At 45.5% G+C, this 23,373-nt stretch overlaps 2 protein-coding genes across 2 annotated transcripts in view; one reads left to right on the top strand and one right to left on the bottom strand.

The window, feature by feature from the left end:
• Nucleotides 1-204: 204 nt before the first annotated feature.
• On the top strand, nucleotides 205-1,541 carry LOC144113553 (tRNA methyltransferase 10 homolog C-like). The gene has a single exon (XM_077646687.1). It carries the CDS (start codon nucleotides 350-352, stop codon nucleotides 1,523-1,525), a length of 1,176 nt encoding a protein of 391 aa, XP_077502813.1. The 5' UTR covers nucleotides 205-349; the 3' UTR covers nucleotides 1,526-1,541.
• Nucleotides 1,542-11,297: 9,756 nt separating this feature from the next.
• Nucleotides 11,298-23,373, bottom strand: part of LOC144113554 (L-fucose kinase-like) — a 58,855-nt gene continuing 46,779 nt past the window's right edge. The window contains 1 exon segment of the mRNA XM_077646688.1: nucleotides 11,298-11,477. Within this exon segment, the coding sequence (XP_077502814.1) occupies nucleotides 11,435-11,477 (43 nt within the window). The 3' untranslated portion in view covers nucleotides 11,298-11,434.

A 23,373-nucleotide genomic window follows, 5' to 3' on the forward strand; every position in this document is an offset into this window, starting at 1 on the left:
TGCAAAGTTTTTGGTTTCTTTAACCTTTCGAAAACAAGCGACAGGCATTGTTTGCGAACGCATGCGGGCACTTCCATTCAGCTCAGCGTGCAGTGAAACGTCGTTGGGTAGATCCTCTTAGATCCGTTGAGATATTTCTTACACAGTTAAGCCACAAAGCTTTTGTCATCTGGCAACCTTTTTTACGCAAAGTACGTAAGACAGCCAAGTCAAGTCACGGTGAGGCATGAAGTATACACGAAGAGGGAGATGCCGTTACAGCAGTGAGATTTATTTGTGCCATGTGTACGTCGAAAACCGCGCTCGTGTTGCTTGTACGTGAGCTGTAACCGCAATTGCGACAAAAGTTATGGCGCTTCGACTGTGGTTGTTGCAGCTGACAGCGCACCACAGTGCCGACAGAATATCCAACAGGTGCTGGAAACTGATGGCAGCGGCCACTGAAGTGCCCTTTAGCACATGTCGGAGATACTGCAATGTGGTACCGGCTCACAAACTAACTGAGGAGCATGAGCGCTATGATGAAGCCAACGAAACGGCTCATCCGTACCGTCCGTACTGTGTCGCTGACTTTCCCGGCCTGGCGGTCGACAAAATAACTAAAGAGAGGATACGGCTTTTACTACGGCATCACAAGTTGCGGCTTCGAAGTGGCCTACTAGCACCACTGGAACTCTCATCCCAGGACGTGCTTGACCTCCTCGCGAAAGACTCCTTCAACAAGAGGTGCCGTTTCTTCAAATATCTCTTCCATCAAGAACAAAAACGGTTGCGCCAACAGCGTCGTGAAACCGACGGTTTGGTAACGACAGAAGCGCCTAAATCAACGTTGGGAAGGCTTTTACCGCATTCGGCAGACCGACTAGATGAGTATCGCCTTTTTAGGAACTGTTTCCTAATTCGCATCCGGGAGTGCACTATAAATAGATTTTACGAATCAAGACAAATACCAGCGGTACTGTTCGGCCAGAGTATCGTGTTCGACCTGAGTTACGATGAGGTTATGACACCCAGAGAATCCAACAAAGCAGCGAGAGACCTCCTTTCAGTTTTCGGAAGGAACAGGTGCAGCCGGAACCCGTTCCACTTGTATTTCTGCAATGCATCACCGAACGGCCTCACGGCGCGAATCCTGCAGAGCGCGCTTTTCGAACCATCTGAAATCCCCTTGCTGTCAGAATTGACACCAAGTAGCTACTTGGATATTTTTCCGAAGGAGAAACTTGTGTATTTAACACCAGACAGCGAAAATACTTTGGACGTGTTCGATTACGACGCAGTGTACGTGGTCGGAGCGCTGGTTGACAAAGAAGCCAAAAAAGGTGCTACTTTAGCCAAGGCAACTTCAGAAGGCTTAAAGACTGCCCGGTTTCCCCAGACTTTTTCTTGGTACTGGCAGAAGGAAGTATCACAGCCTCTGCACTTAACAGATGTATTCAAAATCTTGCTAGCTCTCAAGCAAACAAACGACTGGAATTCTGCACTAAGATATGTAAACCGCAAGGTGACTGTCCAACAAGATTAAAGTTTTGAACAGAGTATGTGTGCTTATCTTTCTACGCCAACCTGGAAACACGACTTCAAGGCTCTGGCTGAATTATGGACGTGATGCCTTAATTACCTTGTGTTGTCAATGGTGCTAGTGCAGCAAGTTGCAAGACGACACCAGTGTAGTTCTGAAACAAAATGCAAATGTGAAGTTCTAGGTGCCAAAGGGGTGTAGGTAGGTTTTGAAATAGAGGTGAACAGTTTCTCAGCATGTTTAAAGGAGCTAGGCAAATGACTTAAATTGTAATGATAGAAATTAGGGTATACGATTGTTTGGTGTTGAAGTTTTGCATGTTATAACATCAGTTTCTCAGGATTCTGAACAAACATTAAATTCAACTATCCTGTATGGCCCAAAGAAGTGAACTCCATAAAATTTACTGATTTTGTAATGTTCGGGACCAACATTTCAGTGTCTTGCATAGCTGGTACCTGGAATACCAACAAAGAAAAGCTAACGTGTTTTGTTTTTAAGGATAAAATCCGAACAGAGTCTTACCATTAGCAGTTGTTGCCACTGTAACACTTGAGCGGCTCTGGAGGACATGATAGTGAACTGGTACCTCAGCAAAGTCAACTGTGCTCCCATAATAACAGTTCTTATGGTTACTGTGACATGTACAACAATTGCCGTTACATTTTAGCCCTGAAGGATTGTAAAGAGACCTTTTTTTGAGGTTCAAGAATAGTACTAGGGTGGTTTAAATAGCCAAAATACATAGCTTGCATGAAACATTAGGGGTGTCATGATGGCTCTCCACTTATAGCTCCTACCAAGCTTCCATGTGGCTGGTGGTGATAAGCGGATTAGACGAAAGAATAATTCTCACTGTGCTCCTTTTCCACCAACATAGCGGTCAGTGTGATGTTGCAAGCCACTGATGGCAAGCTAATCACTATTTGTCAATTTGAAGACTTTCCGTCAAAAAAGTCAATGCTACCACACCTGTACATAATTTGTCTTTTTGTAGGCAGGAATATAATCTTGAAACAAATATAAAACGTCATTGTGAAATCCATTATTGTGAAACACTTTTTGTGCCTTGTGCTTTTGGTGGAAAAATTATGCCAGCAACTGTTTGATGAAGTAAGCATATGACGGAATCCCATCTGGCCGGGGGATACACTAGGAAAAACACCAATGCTGACTAGCTAAGTAAGGCTCCCAGCACGGGGGCCTTGTTCATACTTCTACCTTTTTTGAGCAAAAGCCAGAAAAATAAACATCTGACTTTCATCAGATTCTGTACTCATCAGATTAACACTGTGCATGCAGTGACATTCTGAAGAATGGATCTCAATGGAATCTAGACCACTGAAAGTTCAATGACTTGCTCCCATTACCCCCAAAGTTTACAAGAATAGACAGCTTTTAGAAGGTCGTTGATGTCTTGGCTCTGCAAGTCTGACTTTTACTAACTAATGCAAACATCCTTTTACTTGCTACATATCCAGCCAAAAGGGCACACACTTCATGAGCACAGCTGAGTTTCCCCCTTCAGTTGGTGATGAGAAGAAACACCTTGTTGATGATGAAATTGGGGTTTCTTGATGACCCGGTGGTTCCAACTCACAAACATTCATGTTACTCGAAGCAAGGAGAAGGTTAACTATTTATTTACTACATAAATAAAACGAGAAGAAGCAAAGCAAGGAGGAAACTATTTACACGACTAAACCGTTGATCAGACGAATTCAGCCCTCGTTCAACCCAGCGCGCTTGTTTTTAAAATCTCTGTCTCCGCCCTTAGCGGGAACAGCCACCAATAAGATCACAAGCGACACATCTCCCCAATCAGTGGTCAGGGAAAGGAAAATAAGGCTTCCGCCAACTAATCACAGAGTGGGGAAAGAGTGCTGATTAAACATTTGGGAAAGGAGAGGTTGCAATCAAATACACAAACAGCACAAACGCGACCACCCTTTCCCACGGCACAGCGGTTACCACTTTCCTAACATATGTTTTCTCTTTCGCACACACGACAAACATATGCCGACAAAACGATCCCTAAAGTGTTTACAGAACACACCGCAAGAGACTAACACAGTCGTTACGGGAATAGTGGGTTTCCGGTCACTCGGCTAATACCCAGCCGTGTCTCGTGTGCCCCCGAAACCTCGTCAACCCGTTGACAACGAACACATGTCGAGAGCTGTACATAGTTAGGCTTCTTAAGACAGGCTATCTGAGAGGACTCGGCTTTCTTGCGTTTAGGGTACACTCGGCGGCGACGACTTTTTCTAGGTATCCGATGGTTTTCTGTGTGCGCTTCCTTTGTTCCAGAATCGTTCGTGGAAACCGTCGCTGAATCCTGACGCAGCTCTTTGCTGTTGCCCGGCGCGCTCAACGCGTCTACCAATACCGCTGTCCGAGTTAGCGCAACCTGCGTTCTTTGTATCGACAGCTCGACCGACACGAGCGGCGCGTCCTCAGCTGCCAGTGATTGCCTACAGGCCACCTCGGTGACAACTTCATCAGAACTTGCTGTTACCTTTAAAGTTTGTCCTGCACTTTCGCAGTTCTGGGGAACTATTCTGCCAGGGACAGCGACGTCAGACTTAGTTAGAATTAGCATCTCTTAATTCCGGCCTCGCTCTTTGTGTTTCCAGCACTTGCACTTTTTCTCTCTCGCTAGCCTTTTCTCGTGCTATACGCTCCGAACGAAGACGACACGTTTCGCGCTTCAATTCCAGCGATTCCCTCTCTACTTCTGCGATCTGCAACCGCAGTTGCAGTATTGCTAACCGCGTCGATGTCGCCTCAGGTGCGGCGCTCTTCTGACCTCCGCCCATATGGCCCGCGGGCGCCAATGGGTCCTCTTCTGGCATAGGAGCCAGCACCGTTTTCAGTCCGTTTGCATAATCGCCCAACCGCTGTCCATGTTGCGCATCCTCTAGTGGCGGAAACTGCATTTGCATCAATTTTATTTCTTTATGCTCAGTTTGGAGCTTAAAATTTTCAATTTCAAACATTTGAGCCTTGCGCTCCTTTTCTTTCCACAAATCCTGCGTCATATTTCCTAGTGCCTGCTCTGTTGACGCGAGTTGCTCGATAGGCTATAGACCATTCCCCCCTGCGGCATCCATCCCTGCATCAGTCATTTTAGCGCTAACCTATAGCGTACGACTAACTACACAGACATGGCGTTTCGGAGAAAGCAGAAAGGTGTCCTACCTCTTTCGATGCTCCGACGACCGCAGCGCTGTCAATCTCAGCGTGATGATAGCGGGCTCCCGGGAAGGTAGACGCCCACGAGTTGATCCTGGTCTCTCAGCAGCTCACCGCTTCGGACCTCGCTTCACTTGGTCGCCTGGCTACTTTTCAGCAGCTTGCTGACTCGAACCCTTTCGAGGTGGATGCCTGGTTCTTTTTTTTTCAGCAGCTCACTGACTCGAACCCTCGATGGCTTGTCGTTGCCCGGCTCCTTCAGCTCCTCGCTGACTTTAGCCTCCGACGTCCACTCGACCACGACCAGTGATCCTGAAGCTCTCGACATCGTCTTTCGACGCAGCTTCATGTTTTCTCCTTTAGGACAAACAGCTTTTCCTCCAACTTGTTCTTCTCACCTTTCGCCCAATGCCTCGAGTAGAAAGAAGTTGCGATCCTGTCGGCTGCGCCAGTTGAGTTTTCCCCTTCAGTTAGTGATGAGAGGAAACACCTTGATGATGAAATTGGGGCTTCTTGATGACCCGGTGGTTCTAACTCGCAAACATTCACGTTACTCGAAGCAAGGAGAAAGTTAACTAATTATTTACTACATAAATAAAACGAGAAGAAACAAAGCAAAGAGAAAACTATTTACATGACTAAACCGCTGATCAGACGAATTCAGCCCTCGTTCAACCAAGCGCCTTGTTTTTAAACCCTCTGTCTCCGCCCTTAGCGGGGACAGCCACCAATAAGATTACAAGCGACACATCTCCCCAATCAGTGGTCAGGGAGGTGAAAATAAGGTTTCCGCCAACTAATCACAGAGTGGGGATAGAGTGCTGATTAAACATTTGGGAAAGGAGAGGTTGCAATCAAATACACAAACAGCACAAACGTGACCACCCTTTGCCACGGCACAGCGGTTAACATTTTCCTAACATATGTTTTCTCTTTCGCACACGCGACAAACATATGCCGACAAAACGATCCCTAAAGTGTTTACAGAACACACAGCAAGAGACGAACACAGCCGTTACGGGAATAGTGGGTTTCCGGTCACTCGGCTAATACTCAGCCGTGTCTCGTGCACCCCCGAAACCTCGTCAACCCCTTGACAATGAACACATGTCGAGAGCTATAACAGTTAGGCTTCTTAAGACGGGCTATGCCCGTGACGGCGCGGAGTAAACGAGGACGTCCGCCGCAATCAGGGGAGGCCGAGACGGGGACGGGTCCCTTTGCTGGCGACTTCCGACCCCCCTGGAGCGGCCTTCCTTGCGAACACGACCAACGAGTTCGCGGAAAGGTCAGCGAATTCCACAAGCACTTTAGTGTCATGCATATATTTGAAAGACGCCCTTTCATATACTGCACTTTCAGAAAGTAGGAAATATTGAAACGCTACGTATCATAAATAAAATCGTGGATAAACAAGCACACCTATGTAAACACAAGGCTTATCAAGAGCAGTAACAGTCGCCAGAAATTGAACCTATAGCCTGGCATTACATCTAAGGACTCATCCAAGGCCAGACAATATGTAAAGCGTTATTTGCAATGCTTCTGCACTTACATCTACTTCATTTCACATTAAATGCAACTATGCTGCACTTTATTCTGTTTTGCTGAGGTGTTCGAACAAGAGGCAGCCTGGAAATTTACCTTGATGCCACTTCTACTTGATCCCCTATTGCTCCATTTTCCTTTAGAAAATAAGCAGAGTGGCTGTGTACAATATTGTCACTCTCAAACAGTGCCAATAGTGCTGTTGTAACATGCCTGGCTTTGTACCTGTTGGCACATGTTTCAATTCAGATAATTTTTTCTTGTTTTGCAACTAAATGGACACTGAGCGTTTGGACTGCACAGACACGCCTGCACAATGTGATCTGTGTATGCATAAGTGTGAAAGTGCTATACGCCACCACGCCACAATGTGGCACCAGCTCTAGACAAACTCCTTTCCGAACCTACACCACAGGAACAGCTTTTTCCTGTCACAATACCCCTCTCACTGCCCATACCACTCCATGTGGGAGTGCCCTAACCCCCCCCCCCCTCAACAACCATCAATAACCCACCCCACTACCTCTTCATGAGAAGCTGCTCTATCCAGCTCTAGCCGGGGCGATTAGCACTGGCTGATGCGCGGGCCCGCATGATAGCAGAAGCTATCAGAGTCCTGGACTGAGGACCCCACCTACGAGGACAGGTCTCCTAGTCACCCTTTCTGAAAAATAGCTTTCCTTCTCCTCCTCCTCCACTGTGAAGTCATTCGAGAAAGAATGCACCCACACTCTTTATCTTCATCATGAATTAATGAATAAATGAAGGAAAGAATGTGAATATGGTCTCTAGAATAAGAATTTTTAGCTGTCTTCGGAAACACTTCCCCATGTTGCAGTTTCTCGGACAAAATTTCTCCGCTGAACAAAATCCATTTCATTAGTAAAATGATTACCAATTAAGAAAAATCCATCTTGTACAAAGGCCAAACAGGTTCAGAAGGTTGTTTCATTATTGCATTGCCTAATTAAGAAACAAGAAGCAAAGAAAAAGCATAGTGCTTTCAAACACATCAAAAAATGCTGATGATATGCTCACAACAATTTAAAAGCTTGTGGACATCTTGTTGGAGACAAACTTGAATTCATGTTTATTGTATTGGACATATTTGGAGCATTTTAAATATGCTGTACTTCTACTTGCAGCATTCTGCTGAAAACAGAGTGGATTCTAAAACAAGCATATGGCAGCATTTGAACATTGAAAAAAAAAAAGAAAGCTGGAGGTCAAGCCATATATATTACCTACAGATCATTATGCGCTGGAAAACATATCTGGATGGTGTCCTAAAATACTTGCATCTAGCTTCCAGAGCTTGTAGAGCTGGTAAAATCATGCCGTCTGTTATGGCACAGCAAGTTAAAACTTGCCTAGTCAGGTGTAGTGTTCCAGTAGGTGTGATAAGTTTTCAAGTTTTGCCTCCATAAAATGCTACAAGAGGCTCATAGCTCTTTTGAGTCACCAAAACGTAACATCAAAGAAGAAGAAAAAATGCCTTCATTAGTAAATCCCAGGTGAAGAATAAAAATGTAATGACACTCACGGGCTTTGAATGAAGCTTTTCTGAACCGTGGCATAAATTGTGTAACTTAATACTGCATAGAAACAGTTGTGAGGGCAAAAACATTATGTATTTTCATATTCCACAGCAAAAGTTTGTTATGGAGCACACCATAGTGGAGCGCTTTAGATCTCGGACACCGGTGGTTCTTTTAATGTGCACCGATCAAGCTTATGCGTGTTCTACAGAAATAGCTGCATAGGATACAATCAGTGGCTTGAACAGTGTCAAGGCTGTCATATGAAAAAATTCGGTCAGGCCCAATTGATGTGAGTGCCAGGGTGGGAAGTTCTACCACTGCAAGAAAGTGTGATATAAAAAGTGGCAGCCTGCCATCAGAGAGAAGTGATGTCATGTTCATTGGTCAGTCACATGACTTCTTCAGTGCAAAATACAATGGTCAACTCAGTGCATTCAGCAAGTGTTCAGAGACACCAAGCTGCATGGCACAGTGAAATACCGCCTGAATGAACTTTTGCAAAATCACCTTCTAAAATGCAAATGAGTTTCAGTTGAACAAATCTGAGCACACTGCAACCTTCATATTAGTGAACATTTCGGGAAGTACTAAAGTATCGCTTCCGGGTTTGAATGTGCCATTTTGGCAGACATGCAGCAACTTCAGCCTATAAAACTGCAGACAGTGCTGATCTGGAATTCTGCCCTAGCTGAGAATTTTCAAAGCATTATGCACACTGTGGATAGCACTACAGGTAGCAACTGCATGTAGAACTGTTGCCTTTCAAAGAATATGCAGGAAGTGACTTCACTGAGACACCTGCAAGACTTGACTTGCTTAGAGAACTTTACAGTCTCAGAAAGAAACAGAAGAACGTTTCAGAAGAAAGTGACAAAGTATTTCATATCTACTCTTACAGCCACGCAAAAAATTACCAACGAGCCGGCATCAATACGAAAATATTTTAGCAGGAGAGGCAATAATGTGTTTGGAAAAGATGAAAATGCTTGCCATCCAGCAGGCATCTCTACTCGAAAAAGTGTGCAAAACCACTGATAAACTCACTCAGTTTGTGACGATAGAAATACTGCGTGCCAAAATTCAGGAGGAAATTTTATAAAAAGTGCAAAGTACACAACAGATTGTGAAGTTTTCAGTTTTGTGAAAGCTGCCTTCAAGAACCATATATGAATGCTCGATATAGACTGTATTTGGCAACATAAGCTGCTGTGCACTCATTTTAGTGCAGAAAAATTTCACTTAATTGCACATGTCCTCAGGGCTCTATGAAGTTTGCTGAAGTGGTACCTCGCTGTATTACAGCACTACATTTGGGTACAAATCAAGAATGAAGCGCCAAATGCCAATCAAAGGAGGCTCTCCAGCCAATTGCATTGACCTATTGCTACCACATCGCAGTTCATATGTGGTTAATACCCTTGTCATGCTAGCGTGACAGGCGATTAACTTATAGTTACTTGGGATTAAGCATGCATTAACCGTGACATCACAAAAATCACTGTATGCCACTGGCGGAGAGCTTCCTTTGAGAAGCATTTGATGCTTCATTCTTCAGTTGTATCTGGCTATAGATCTTTCCGGTCCGTGTGCCACCATATTGCTCACTGGACTCCTTTTTCCACCTATCACTACCAAGCAGTCTCTGGGCGTCACCTTATTGTTCGCTAATACATAGTGCTCCCCTGCTGCAGGCACGGTGGATTGGCAATGCAAGGTATAAAAAAGCAGTCCGTATGGCGGTGCACAGGTTGGAGAGGTGTACAGCTGTTTTAGCCTAGCCCTCCTGGTTTAGTCATCATTGGAGTCATTAGAGTCAGCCTGTCCGCATGCCATCATCTCCTCCTTCTCTGTCCCAGACAGGGAGTGGAAGAAAGTGAGGGGAAGCTGGGAGGGAAGGAAGGAGAGAAAAGGGGAGTGGGAGAAGGGGAGCAGTAGTGAGAGGTGCCAAATACAGATGACATGTGAGCCCATGCGGTGAGAGCAGTTGCCAGCACACACAGGTGTTCCCAAGAGGCGGCTCTCGCGCACCTCCGCTGGTGCGATTGGGTTGCTCCACACGTTATCAGCATCTATGTGCCTGCTCCTGCACAGTAGTGATAGCCGCAGTGAAAATAAAAACGTCTGTGGTGATGTGGCGTATCAGTCGCATTGTGAAAATGGCCATGGATGCAGTTAAGGTGGGACATCATGCTCGGAACGCGAGGCCACAACCACAAGCGTGTGGCCTGTCTGAATGCTCTAGGGAGGATGCCTGCAAACACAGCTGAGGTGGAGCATTGTGCTAAGAACACTGCGCGCACATGCAAGGTCAGCCACGCTCTTGGGATGCTCCCGCAAATGCGCTCTGTGACAAAATTTTCAAGACCGTGCCCATAAAATTGTCACTGTAATTCTCCCATAACAAACACTCGTACTGTTGTGTGTTTGGTTGTGGTTTTATGGGGTTTAATGTCCCAAAGTGACTCGGGCTACGAGGGACGCCGTAGTGGAAGGCTCCAAGTAATTTCGACCATCCGGTGTTTTAATATGCACTGACATTGCACAGTACACTGCTGGGCCTCTAGCATTTCGCCTCCAGCGAAATGCGCATGCTGGGCCGGGATCGAACCCACATTTTTTGGGTCAGCAACCGAGCACCATGCACAACCACTGCACTGAGCCACCACCGCAGCAGCTCATACTGTCTTGTGTAGCGTCATCATTGCGTTAATCATTTCCTGAACCAGTTAGCACTGACCACTAAGGGTATGCGGCTGGAATTTTTTCACTACGCTGGCAGTGGTTATTTGGCACACTTTGCTAACCTCGGAGGAATTCCAGCTTGAAATACATCTGCATGCAAGGTGGGTTTTTCATACTTAGTGGACCATCAAGAAGGCCTGCGATGCCAGTGGGATGTCGCATTGGTATGTTCACTCTACCTGAGAGGATTATCAAGCTTGCCACGCTTGTGAAAAGTTACGTTCAGAAGAAGGCTAATAACCTCTTCTTGAAACCAGTCAGTCAAAACTTACCCAGTGTGTAGAAGGCACACTGCCTTACTTGGTGTTTTCGAAAGAACCTGATGTGCAAGGAGGAGTCAGGTCACCTAGTGCTGTCTACCTTATTTGTAGATTGTAGCAAACATTGTGAAACTGTTTTTGCATTTTAACTGCAATGAAATACCGCTACTGTAGCTGGGAATCGAGCCCACTGACTGCTTAGCACCAGAACACAATAGGCGCCGGAGCAGGTCTTGGGAAAGGTGTGGCACTCTGTGGAACTAGTATGACTACTCAAGGTTACTTTATGCTTTATTGAGGTTATGCTTTTATTGCAAATATGCTCTGTGTCCTCAGTTCACATACAAAAATGCAGGTGTAGTAATCACTTTTATTAAGTTTGACTTGGTCTTCAGAAACAAGACTGCAAAGGTTTGATACAAATGCAGTACACGTTTCTCGAAATTCTTGGAATGTCTGCAAGACTGTTGCTCCACGAATTGCATAACAAAGATGAAGAAAATCAAAATATTGGCACTGACATGCCATTTCTGTATACAGCAAGGTAGCGTACAAAACAACTCAACATGGATGGATGCTGCTGTCCAGTTCTATATTCTCCGTGCCAACGCTGAGTCTCAAGCCAGTCATATCAACTTCCACTTTGTGTATGGTAACTTTAGACATTCCCTGCACAAAATAACAACCAGAAAGAACAATATTAGATTCAGCAAAAACATGAGACCTACAGCACCACCCCTTTATTAACAATGATGCAGTTGCGGTGTGCGCCATTCAAAAAACAGTTACTGCACTTTGCCCTATTTCTACCTACAAATCCCTACAACTACTGCTACTGCTACTACTACTGCTACTACTACTGCTACTACTACTGCTACTACTACTACTACTACTACTACTACTACTACTACTACTACTACTACTATTAATACTACTACTATGTATTGCAATTCAATGTTAGACACCAAGGGTAGAATGCTTGCCACCATAGCTTTATTCGATTCAGTGCTGGTTCACGGCACCAATCCTGAAAAAGTGTTGCTGGTGCCAGCGCAGTGCAAAACCAGTTCTGTGGTGCAGGTGCAGCGTGTCAGCAGCGTCGCACCTTATGTGCAACAATTTTCAATCGAGCGCGTGCAGGCAGCTCTTGTCGTCTGCTTGCCATGAAGGTGTTCAGTGGTGCAGTTCTCGCATGTTTTCTGTGTGCGGTCGCTTTCGAGCATAACGAGACTTGCGTCATCTATGGGGTTGGCCATAGTCGACGACGGGGACATCACATAGTTTCTTGTTATGGAGTAGTTCTACTCTTACGACAGTGAATACCAGGAAACCGACTCCGTGCTGTCCTTTACCGCAACTCACTTGTTTGGACCGATTGCAGCCGAATTCTGAAGTACTGTAGAAGCGTGGTTGCAATTGCTACTTCAATGAGGCTCTTCAGGCTATCTAGAGAGTCGTTCGAAGAACTTTCGGCGCGCTTCAAGGCCCTGCATATTTCCCGACGCCTATAGGACGGCGCCCACAAATTACCGTTGAGAGCCTGCCTCGCTTATTTAGCTCTTTATAAGCAGTTTAAAAGCTACCTCGCTGCTTTGCGTGAGCCCCGACATCCTCGTAGCCGCAGCAGAATTAATGTCCAGGCAGCGGCGAACCAGCAGCATCTGCCTGCATGCTAGCGCAGCAGGCAGAGGTACTGGCGCTGGCAAAACACGCCCGCGATTCGCCCTGCCCGTATTTTTCCAATAGCACACACACCATTGTTGCGCTGTCTGAAAATAAAAAATGTTTTGTGTGAACTCGCAGGCACACGGACGGCTTAGTTATCTGTTACAAGTAGCAGGTACAACAAAAAAACACAGAAAGTTACCCGCTGTCGTGTATATTTCAGCGTCATTTTCTCGCAAAATGACACAGGACCCTTCGACGACAGCAAAGACCTCCCTCAATTCACCTTCAATACTTACGAGCATGTTAGCGCCGTCTGCGCGTCGTCTGCTCAAAGCTGTCTGCATGTGCGTAACTTTCCTGCACCTCCATCGTGGACAGTGCCAAGGTTCTTTGCACCACACCGACACCACAACTGCACCCAAATCAATCGCGGACAGTGGTGCAGGGGGCGCTGTGAATCAAGGGCTTTGGTGCAGCACACCATGAACCGGTGCCAGCGGTGCAGAGAACCACAGCTGAATCGAACAAAGCTTATGTCTAGCAGGTTACACCTAATTCATTCGGTACTGTAGTCGAGGCATATGACAGTGCAGTTGCGAAGAAAATTTTTTCACCATATAAAGTGTAAAGCTTACATCGCGAATATGAAAGAACCAGTGTTTATCCAGTCCTAAAACAACTGCTGATGCTAAACAAGCAAGTATTCAAAGGCATTAGCTGTGCACTAAGAATGAGACGAACTAAGTGAAATGCTGTAATTAAGAACAGAAATATATAAATTGTGTATTTTTACAATTTTCAAACTTGAGCTGTGTTACCGGTTGCTTATACAACGTTATTTCTTTAGAACAAGTTATTCCTTACAGTTAAAACCAATTAGTAAAGATTAACTACCTTTTTAGCCGAGAGATGCAAATACGCAAGTAAAAAATTTTGATGTACTCATATACATGTATTGGTGCAATGTGCAAAGAAAAACTTCAAGTAGAAAGTTCTTCTGCTATGCTGTAAATAAAGCATATGAGCCACTGCATGAGCCTGAGGTTTCAGCTGCATGGTTACAGTGATAGAGACTGTGGTTTGGTTGGTTTATGAGGCTAACATCACAAAGCAATTTGGGCCATAAGGGACGCTGTAGTGAAGGACTCCAGATAATTTCGAGCATCCGGGGTTCTTTAACGACCCGCCGCGGTGGCACAGTGGTTAGAGCACATGGCTACTCAGCCGGAGTACTCGGGTTCACACCCGACCGCAGTGGCCGCATTTCGATGGAGGGGAAACGCAAAAAGGCGCCGCCCGTGTGCTGTGCGATGTCAGTGCACATTAAAGATCTCCAGGTGGTCGAAATTATTCCCGAGCCCTCCAATACGGCACCTCTTTGTTCCTTTCTTCTTTGACTCCCTCCTTTATCCCTTCCACATAGTTCAGGTGTTCACCGAGATATGTGAGACAGTTACTGCAGCATTTTCTTTCCAATTTTCATCAAACCAATTTTCATTTTTCTTTAACGTGCACTGACATCTCATACATAGTATGGGGGCCTCTAAAATTTTCGCCTCCATCGAAATGCGACCACCGCAGCCGGAAATGAACCCGCGTCTTTCGGGTCAGGAGCCAAACACCGTAACCACTCAGCCACGGCCGCAGCTGATAGAGAGTATGGTATGGTTCTGTAAGCATGGAGCCATGACCTATTCTACAGAAACTGTTTACACTAGCACATAAAAATACATGTTTACTTCACTGCCCAGAAAGGATTTCAACAATGAAGCAATGTTTCTAAATATAACACATTCTTTTTTCACGTTTTCAATAGTTCCCTTAATTCTTAGGCTCTAACAGACAAGCAATACTACTACTTGCAAAGGTAGAAAGCCAACAACATGGTATTATAGCAGTATACTGGAACGGCATGTCAATTTTTACAAAGCCATAGCTCAGGCTACATGGGGCAACCTAGTAATACAGGGACTTGTACACTTAGGCTAACAACCTTTAAAAACTCCTTTGTGTATCCTGCTGGCCTGTGTATGCCCAAACCCTGCACACACATCACACCATGAAACATCTTGCCAGGTTAGCAGAAAAAATGTTTGAATGAAGGACGTAGCACTGAGAGAGCACACAGAAAAGGCGAGGACAGGATGGGTGCTACAAAGTGCCCACCCTGTCCTCACCATTTCCGTGTGCTATCTCAATGCTACGTTCTTCGTTCATATATTATGTCTGACCAACTGGCCCCTCAGTATACTTTGTTAATGCTTGCTGAAATCAATGGAAAATCACTGTCATATGAAAACTGAATAGCAAAAAAAACGTCCTGTATGTTGATTGGACATACATGCTCCCTGCCGAAGGACAGAATCGGCAATCCTGCTACTGTAGCATATGGTACTCATTTCATTTTTGTCACAATAGACGATGGCATCTGTCCCATAGGAACCAGTCATGTGACTCACTTTCTTAGTATCAGCGATTTTCTGAGAGCTTAGGATGAACCAGGCAGATAACAATACCATGTGTGTTTCTGAGAAAAACGATCTTGCCCGACATCTCGTGAGCAAAATTTGGACTCGCAAAGCATACCACAATGGAGAACATCACTCACACACGAGCGGCGCCAACTTGTTTACTTTCTGTCATTTGTAAATGGTGCACACACTCTCATTTGTGCTATCTCGCTATTGTTCTGTCCGAACTTCTCACTATCTTCTCCCTGTCCCTTTTATGTCCGCTGACCGCAGCTCGGGTGCTTAATATCAGATAGTATTTGGCATGGCCGGCTACATCTTTTTTGTTCTGTTTTGTACTGTTTTTAATAAACCACTACTACTATATGACAGGATCACAGTCCTTACAAATGGCAGATCATCTATCATGGAACTCAAATAACCATAAACAATGACAGAACAATAGCGAGAAAGCACAAATGAGAGTGTGTGCACCATTTACAAACGACAGAAAGTAAACAAGTTGGCGCCGCTCGTGTGTGAGTGATGTTCTCCATTGTGGTATGCTTTGCGAGTCCAAATTTTGCTCACGAGATGTCGGACAAGATCGTTTTTCTCAGAAACACACATGGTATTGTTATCTGCCTGGTTCATCCTAAGCTCTCAGAAAATCGCTGATACTAAGAAAGTGAGTCACATGACTGGTTGTGTCTCCTCTTCTTTGTCCTGTCTGTCGCGCTGTTATGGATCATCGTCAGCACCAACTCGCCCAACAACTGGTATTGTAAAACACATCCACAATTTGAGAGGAGCATAAAGGCCATTCTCATCAACAGAGCAAGAAGGGGAACCAGAACACTCACGAAATTGCTGGTGTATAAAACTAATTCCACCAGAAGCAAGTGAGCCCCTCAAAAACCTCATTCAGCCAAATATGCAAAAGGACCATTTGTAAGAACCTCAGTCAGAAGAAGCTCAAGAGCTCCGCAACTGAGAGAATCCCACACTGGCTGAGCTACATACAGAAGCACATGTCTTGGCCCATAAACAAATATCTAATGCCACTGTGATCATACGTCATAGCTGTGTGGCTGCAGTACAAAAAGAAAGGCCTGCTCAAGGACTGAGTAGGAGCCGCCTACAGCCAACTGCTGCTCTCTCTCTAAGCAACAGATGAGGCTTACCACTCACGACCTCATCTGGAACTATGAAGGCACAAATATACAAAGACTCCAACACATTACTGCAAGAGTTAAGGAGAGATGTGGCAAATAAAATGGCCAATTCAGTAGAAATTTCCGATTTCTTTATATATATTTCTTTGTAAGCCATGGGCCTTCATCTGTCTCACGATGAAGGCCCATGGCGCACTTTCTCCTTAATTATTAAAGGGTCTTTGAAAGGGAATCTCAATGAAGATGTGGTATGCCTGGGATGTTAAAGGATGCTGCTTCATGAGTATCCTCCAGCAGCAATTTTTTTTACGTGTTTTGTAGAAACTGATGTTATCTGTAGTCAAAATTTCAATTTCAGTGTCTTTGTGCCTTTTCCTTTCCTCTCGTCACTTTTTGCACACTCAAAGGTCAGCGCTTCTATGCCGGCTCCACCCAGTCGGCTCCACCCACCCGGCCCTGCCCACTGGGCCCCACCAATGCCTGCTGACATGCGCGCGAATTCCCCCGGGGGGCGGGAGCTTTGTGACCAACTGGAGCGATGCGGATGACTGGCTGCGGTCATATTAGCTCCATGACGTCTGAAAGAATCTAACCAATAGCTATCCCTTAACAAAGGTATGCAGGAGCGTGAGACGGAGAAGGGTGAGAGAATGAAAGAGTCGCCGGAAAGTTCACCAATTTTCGCACATGCTTGTGGGTTCTCTGCTGCATGTAAAAGTGTATTATTTGGCTCAGGTGTTTACAACTACACAATGTAGTGAATGAGCGAGTGTATGTACTCTCTTCAGAAGGTGTTTCAGAGACCCTTTAACACCTCGGGGGTGACTTTAGGAGGGTGTTAACTGTAATTACTAAACAACTATATCAGCCAGCTCAAAATAAAATGCAGTTCTGATATCTGCATAAAAATTTATATATCTGTGCCAAATTTGTTTACATTTCATGCATAAATAACAAACATAGCTTTAATTGTGATGTCCCTCCTGAAGGGTACACAAAAGAGAATTCTGAGCTCGTCTTTTTAGCGCGGGAACTCGATCTAAACGCTCCTGAGTGTTCTTAGAAACTCAAGATGATATTGCCCTGTGCGGCCATATCAAATAATTAAACGTCCCAGCTCCCACCTTTTTTTTTTTATTGAACGCACAAAGTAGGAGTCAACCAACGCATGGAGTGCCTTTCAGCTAGTCGCGTGGCAGCTTGCTGGTCTGCCATTGGCAGAGTAACATGTAGTGATACACGCAGTGATCTTCGAAAATGTGCGTGTTGCTTGCAAACCGAATGACAATTGGAACAAAACACAATGGTGTCCCGCAGACCACACGAAAAAGTGTAGATCCACGGATGCCACGGGATCGCAAAACAGGGAAGTGGGGAAGACATGGGACCTTCGAGAAAGGGGAACTGTGATCACCGATGCATCATAAGGAAAGAAGTGAGGCATGCGCTTCCGCCGGAGCAGGCGGTGCAATGCGTTACCCTGCGGCAGCAGACGAGGAGAAAACATGGTACGACTGCTTGTTTTTCGGTGACATGTTCTCTGAACCACCAAATATGCAGTGGTTTTATGAAACTATTACTTCTGCTTTGTCCAAAAAGAGTAGTAAAAATTACTTTGGCTATCCTCATGGTTTCCACTTGCCAAATGCAAGGTGATAAGGCCGAGTCTCACAAAAGCAAAGAGTCCATGCATATTCTTTTTTCCGTGGGATTAATTTGCGGCTATGTTGTCTGTGACTGAAACTATTTATTCGTGGAAACCTAAAAAATGGAATAAAAGTGAAAAGCCAGAACGCTATTTAGTGCAACTTTAATGTGCATGAGGAATAGACTAGGCCCAAGCAGAAATCAAAGAAAACTTAAGAATCTTCACAGCACTTAGCCCAGGGAGCAGGGCTCAGCAGAGACATTGTGTTCATGAGACATGAAGGAGACATGACTTATGAGCAAGGTGAGCAATGGGGCTGTGTGCAGTGTCAGACTTAAAGTGGCCTGGAACACTCATTGAATAAAGCTGCCAAATCTGTTTACAGTGAAATGCAGCCATGTTTGAGGGATCACCTACTGCATGCATTTTGGAAGCAAATATATATTGGCAGTTATTAGTGATAAAAGCTTGTTCTTTAGCCCCTTCAAGGCTTCCTTCTCATTTTGTCCTTTCCACTGTGCTGGAGGGCACAGGCTGTTGCCAGCACTTCCAGCTGCTTGTGGTGCTTTTCCCTGTCAGTAAGCTGTAGATATATATTTTTCCTGCACAATAAATCTGACAATGAGTGCTAGTTTAGCTGCATAACCTGCAGAGTTAGTTCGGCCCACTTTTGTTGCTGCTTGTCTCCCATTGGCAAATGGCATTCATTATGATGATGGAAACCAGTTAAAGGGCCCCAGAAAGGGCTTGCAATAAAGTTGCGATATGTCTGGGATGTTAAAGGACGCTCCTTCACAATTATCCTCCAGGAAGAATTTTTAAAATGCGCTTTGTGCAAGCTCAGTTGAGTTATATGTAGAAAAAATTTAAACTTCCGCGTCTTCACGCCTTTCCCTCTCCTCTCGCACGCCAAAACAGCAGCGCTCCTCCGCTGGCTTCACCCACTTGGCCCCTCCCCTAAGTCCGCTGGCTGCGGAATGCGCGCAGTGGCTCGTGATCTCTGAAAGAATTTGGTGCTGTGAACCAATGATAACTCCTGGCTGCTGTCGTCAATTGTGCGATGTGACGTCGTATGCCAGGTCTTCGCGCGAAAGCCCGGCACCGCGCGACGCCGCGAGGTGTGAAACCGGGAATTTTAAAAAATGTATTGTAAATTTCTCGCTCACTTTAGAGGTCTCTTATGCGGCATGGACGCTTGGTGGCCTCATCTCTACATAGTGCAAGCATTTTAAAGCCAAGCTCTAACACCCCTTTCTGTGGCTCTTTAATAGCTGGCACCTGTATGCCCTGACATAATAGCAGGTCGAAAGAAGGGTAGTGGTTTGACAAAGGGCACTAACTGGCAAAAAATTTCTGGAGTAGGCTGGCACGTCCTCTGCTAAATTTAGAACAGATCATATTATAATCAGGATGTCATCAGTGACGAGGCAGGCCTGCTTACTAGTATTTTCAAAAAAGTGTCTTAGGACACTTTTAGTGCCTTTCCTTAATGGCCTGACTGACTTAATCCCCTCCCACCTGCATTGCTTGCATTTCCCGTGTCATGAAGCTCCACCTCTGCTTCAAGAAAAATTATTCATTAATCCAAGCAAAATACACATCACAATGCAATCTCTGTGTCAGCTTCAAGTGTAAACAAGTGAGAAGTAAGCAAAAAGAATTTTTTTGTACCTGTGGCCAAAGCATTCAAATGCCTATATACAGTAAAACCTCGTTAATTCGAACTCTGTTTATTCGAAATCCCGCGTAATTCGAAGGTTTTCGGCGGTCCCAACAGTTTGTATGCAAATTTTGCCGGATAATTTGAACAGCCAGCGCGCCCTCATCCGGATAATACGTCAATTTAAGCCATGGCCTCCGTGATTTTTCCATAATGCCAGTCTCTGAGGCCAGTATAGTTGCCGGAGTGGAAGCCAGGCGGCACTTTAAATCAACTTCCTGTTGATAAAGAAGTTAGGACCAAAATCCAAGCAAACATTAATACAGGTAGTGAACAAAATGATAGTGGATGAGAAAGTCCCCGATGAATGGCGATTAAGTAGAATGAACATGATATATAAGGGAAAGGGGGACAAAGCAGACGTAAGTAACTATCGCCCCATAACAGTGACGTCTGTGGTTTACAGGGTGGTGATGCAAATTATAAAGGATAGACTGCAGGCTTGGGTGGAGAACGAGGGGGTGTTAGGGGAACTACAGAATGGGTTCCGGAAACAAAGGAGGTTGGAGGACAATCTATTTTCATTGACACAGTGTATAGAAATTGCGGAAAAGGAACATACGCCCTTATTGCTAGCATTTCTGGATATTAGGGGAGCCTATGACAACGTTACTCAGGAGCATTTGTGGGACATATTGGGCACATTGGATGTGGAAAATGGAGTAATTAATCTTTTAAAAGATATATATAGAGGTAACAGAGTGCTCATAAAATGGGAAAAAAATGTATCAGGGCCTGTAGAGATACAGCGGGGGCTTAGACAAGGATGTCCTCTGTCCCCTTTGTTGTTCATGTTGTACCTGCAAGGTTTGGAGGCCAAGCTAGAGGGGAGTGGACTAAGTTTCAACCTATCTTTTTTCAAGCAAGGGGAATTGATTAAACAGACATTACCGGGACTAATATATGCGGACGATATAGTGATAATGGCTGACAACAAGGAAGACCTGCAGAAGTTGTTAGACATATGCAGTACAGAGGGAGATAGATTAGGCTTCAAGTATAGTAAGGAAAAATCTGCAGTCATGACATTTAATGAAGAGGGCGGCGAGCATAGAATACAGGAGTTCGTGCTAAAGGTAGTGAATGAGTACAAGTATCTTGGGGTGTGGATAAATAACAGTGTTGAGTATCTGACAGAGCATGAAAAATATGTAATGTATAAAGCTAGTAGGAATGCAGCTGTCATGAAAAATAGGGCACTGTGGAATTACAATAGGTATGAGGTGGTAAGAGGGATCTGGAAAGGGGTGATGGTCCCTAGCCTGACCTTCGGGAATGCGGTCCTGTGTATGAGGCCAGATGTTCAAGCAAGGCTGGAAATTAGGCAACGGGGAGTAGGGAGGTTAGCTTTGGGAGCACATGGCAATACACCAAATCAGGGGGTACAGGGTGATATGGGATGGGCGTCTTTCGAGAGCAGAGAGGCTAGCAGTAAGATATCATTTGAGGAACGATTGAGAAGGATGGAGGAAAAGCGGTGGGCTAGGAAAGTTTTCAGATACCTGTATATAAAGAATGTTGACACGAAATGGAGAAAGCGAACTAGAAAATTGACAAGCAAATATCTGGACAGCAGTAAGGGGGCAAATCAGCAATTATCGGTTAAGAAAAAGGTTAAAGGAACAGAGAGAGCTTTGTGGAAAACAGGGATGCTGACGAAATCGGCACTAGAAACATACCGGACCTTTAAACAGGAAATTGTCAAAGAAAATATCTATGATAATTGTAGGGGAAGTTCTTTGTTGTTTGAGGCCAGGACTGGAGTTTTGCGGACTAAGAAGTATAGAGTCAGGTACCAGGAGATAGACACTTTGTGCATTGCGTGCGGAGAGGAGGAGGAAACGGCTGAACACTTGATACTTTTCTGTAAAGGGCTTCACCCTACAGTGGAAGGCAGCGGGGCTGACTTACCCAAGGCATTGGGGTTTAGGGATAGTGAAGGCAAAGTGGATTTTAAGAGGTTAGAAGTAACCAAGCGAAGGTTATCTGATTGGTGGCTAAAAGCAAGACAGGAGTAAAATTTCACAAGACATGGCTAGGTGGCTTGAGCCACCGCCCGATGTAAAGGGTTCAGCCGTATCCATCCATCCATCCATCCTGTTTCCGGTGCTTTGTTGTGCCTCAGTGATCTGCACCGGTTTTGGGGGCTAGCTTTAGTTGACAAAGCAACAAGCAGGTGCCTCTAGGTCAAAAATTTTCTGGTTCCGTTTCCGTTTTTGTTGTTTGTCTCGCTTGTGGCAGGCACTGCTCGTTGTTCTTTATTGTTCGGTGCCGCGACCAGGCGAGTACTGTGCTCTGCTAGTTCTTGACCACGTGCGCGGTGTTGGTGTTAAGAAAATGCCGAAGTACAGAACTCTGACTCTCTGCCAGAAAGTGTGCCTAATTGAGGAGGCTGAAAAATGGACGAGCTCCAAAACGCAGTTGGCGGAAAAGCACAAGGTGCCTTTATCGACCCTTTCGACTATATTGAAAAATAAGACGAAGATCCTCGAGGCCTACGGGAAGACGCATTCGACGAAGCGGACAAGGATTCGTTTTCCTACGTATCCGGACGTTGAAGACGCCTTGATAAAGTGGCTTCAGCATGCAAATGCAGCACACCTGCATGTGAACGGCACGCTGCTGCGCGAAAAGGCCGATGAGCTTGCACTGCGGCTGGGCCATGAAGCATTTAAGTGCAGCAACGGCTGGTTGTCCAGATTTAAAGACCGCAATAACCTCAAATTCGTGACAGTGTGCGGCGAAAGCGGGAGCGTCGACCCAAATGTTGTCGAGAATTGGAAAAGGCATACATTGGCTCCGCTGCTTCAGCAGTACGCGGAGGACGATGTTTACAACATGGACGAGGCCGCATTGTTTTACAAAATGCTGCCTACGAAGACGTTTGCCCCAAAGGATGCGGTAGTCACGGGAAAAAAACAACCCAAGGACAGAATAACCATTCTGTTTGGTGCGAATATGTCCGGCAGTCACAAACTGCCGCTGCTGATCATAGGAAAAGTGGAGAAGCCTCGGTGCTTCAAGAACGCACGACTTCCTCCTAAAGATGACGTGCTGTACAGAAGCAACAAAAAGGCTTGGATGACGGCAGCGCTGTTCGAGGAGTACGTGAGGCACCTTGACCGTAAGTTTGCTGCCGCGGGACGAAAAGTTGTTTTTGTTGTTGACAACTGCCCAGCCCACGCCGACATCCAGAACTTGACAGCAGTTAGGCTTGTCTTCCTGCCGCCGAATGTTACAGCTCTGTCGCAGCCTATGGACCAAGGCGTTATTCTGCAAGCGAGGAAGATTTATCGCTGCCATTTACTTAAAAGGATCTTGTTGTGCTACGACAACAGTAAGCAATATTCCGTGGACCTACTGGGTGCCATTTGCCTAATCGTGTACGCCTGGAAGCAGGTGGAGGGAGATATGATCAGGCGTTGCTTTATGCACGCCGGTTTTTCCAAGCAACAAGATGTCAGTCCCGAGGATGCATCTGATGCCAGCTGCACACTGGATGATGAAGGAGAGTTATTGTGTGCGCGCATGACCGACTTCGACGAGAAAGCGGCGACGGGAGCAACGGATTGACCTTTGCGGACTATTTGAGCGCCGAACTTGATGCCCAAACGTCGTATGCCGACTTGGAAGGAGAAATATGTGACAACGGGCCTTCCAGCGAAGTTGAAGGCGATGTTGAGCCCGCCCGAGCACCAGCTTTAGCTGCAGTCGTCGAGTCGCTGAACGTTGTGCACAGTTTTGTGGAGTGTAGCGGCGGTAACAGCGAATTGCTGCGCACTGTAAGCAGACTGGAGGACGCAGCCTACGGTGCGGCTAACTACCGCGCCAAGCAGTCGCGCATCGATGACTACTTCAAGTGACCGTTTTTCAGGCGAAATAAAGGCGCAGTATTGATACAGCC

The sequence above is a fragment of the Amblyomma americanum genome, chromosome 1 (genome assembly GCF_052857255.1).
Source record: "Amblyomma americanum isolate KBUSLIRL-KWMA chromosome 1, ASM5285725v1, whole genome shotgun sequence".
Classification (NCBI taxonomy): Eukaryota; Metazoa; Arthropoda; class Arachnida; order Ixodida; family Ixodidae; genus Amblyomma; species Amblyomma americanum.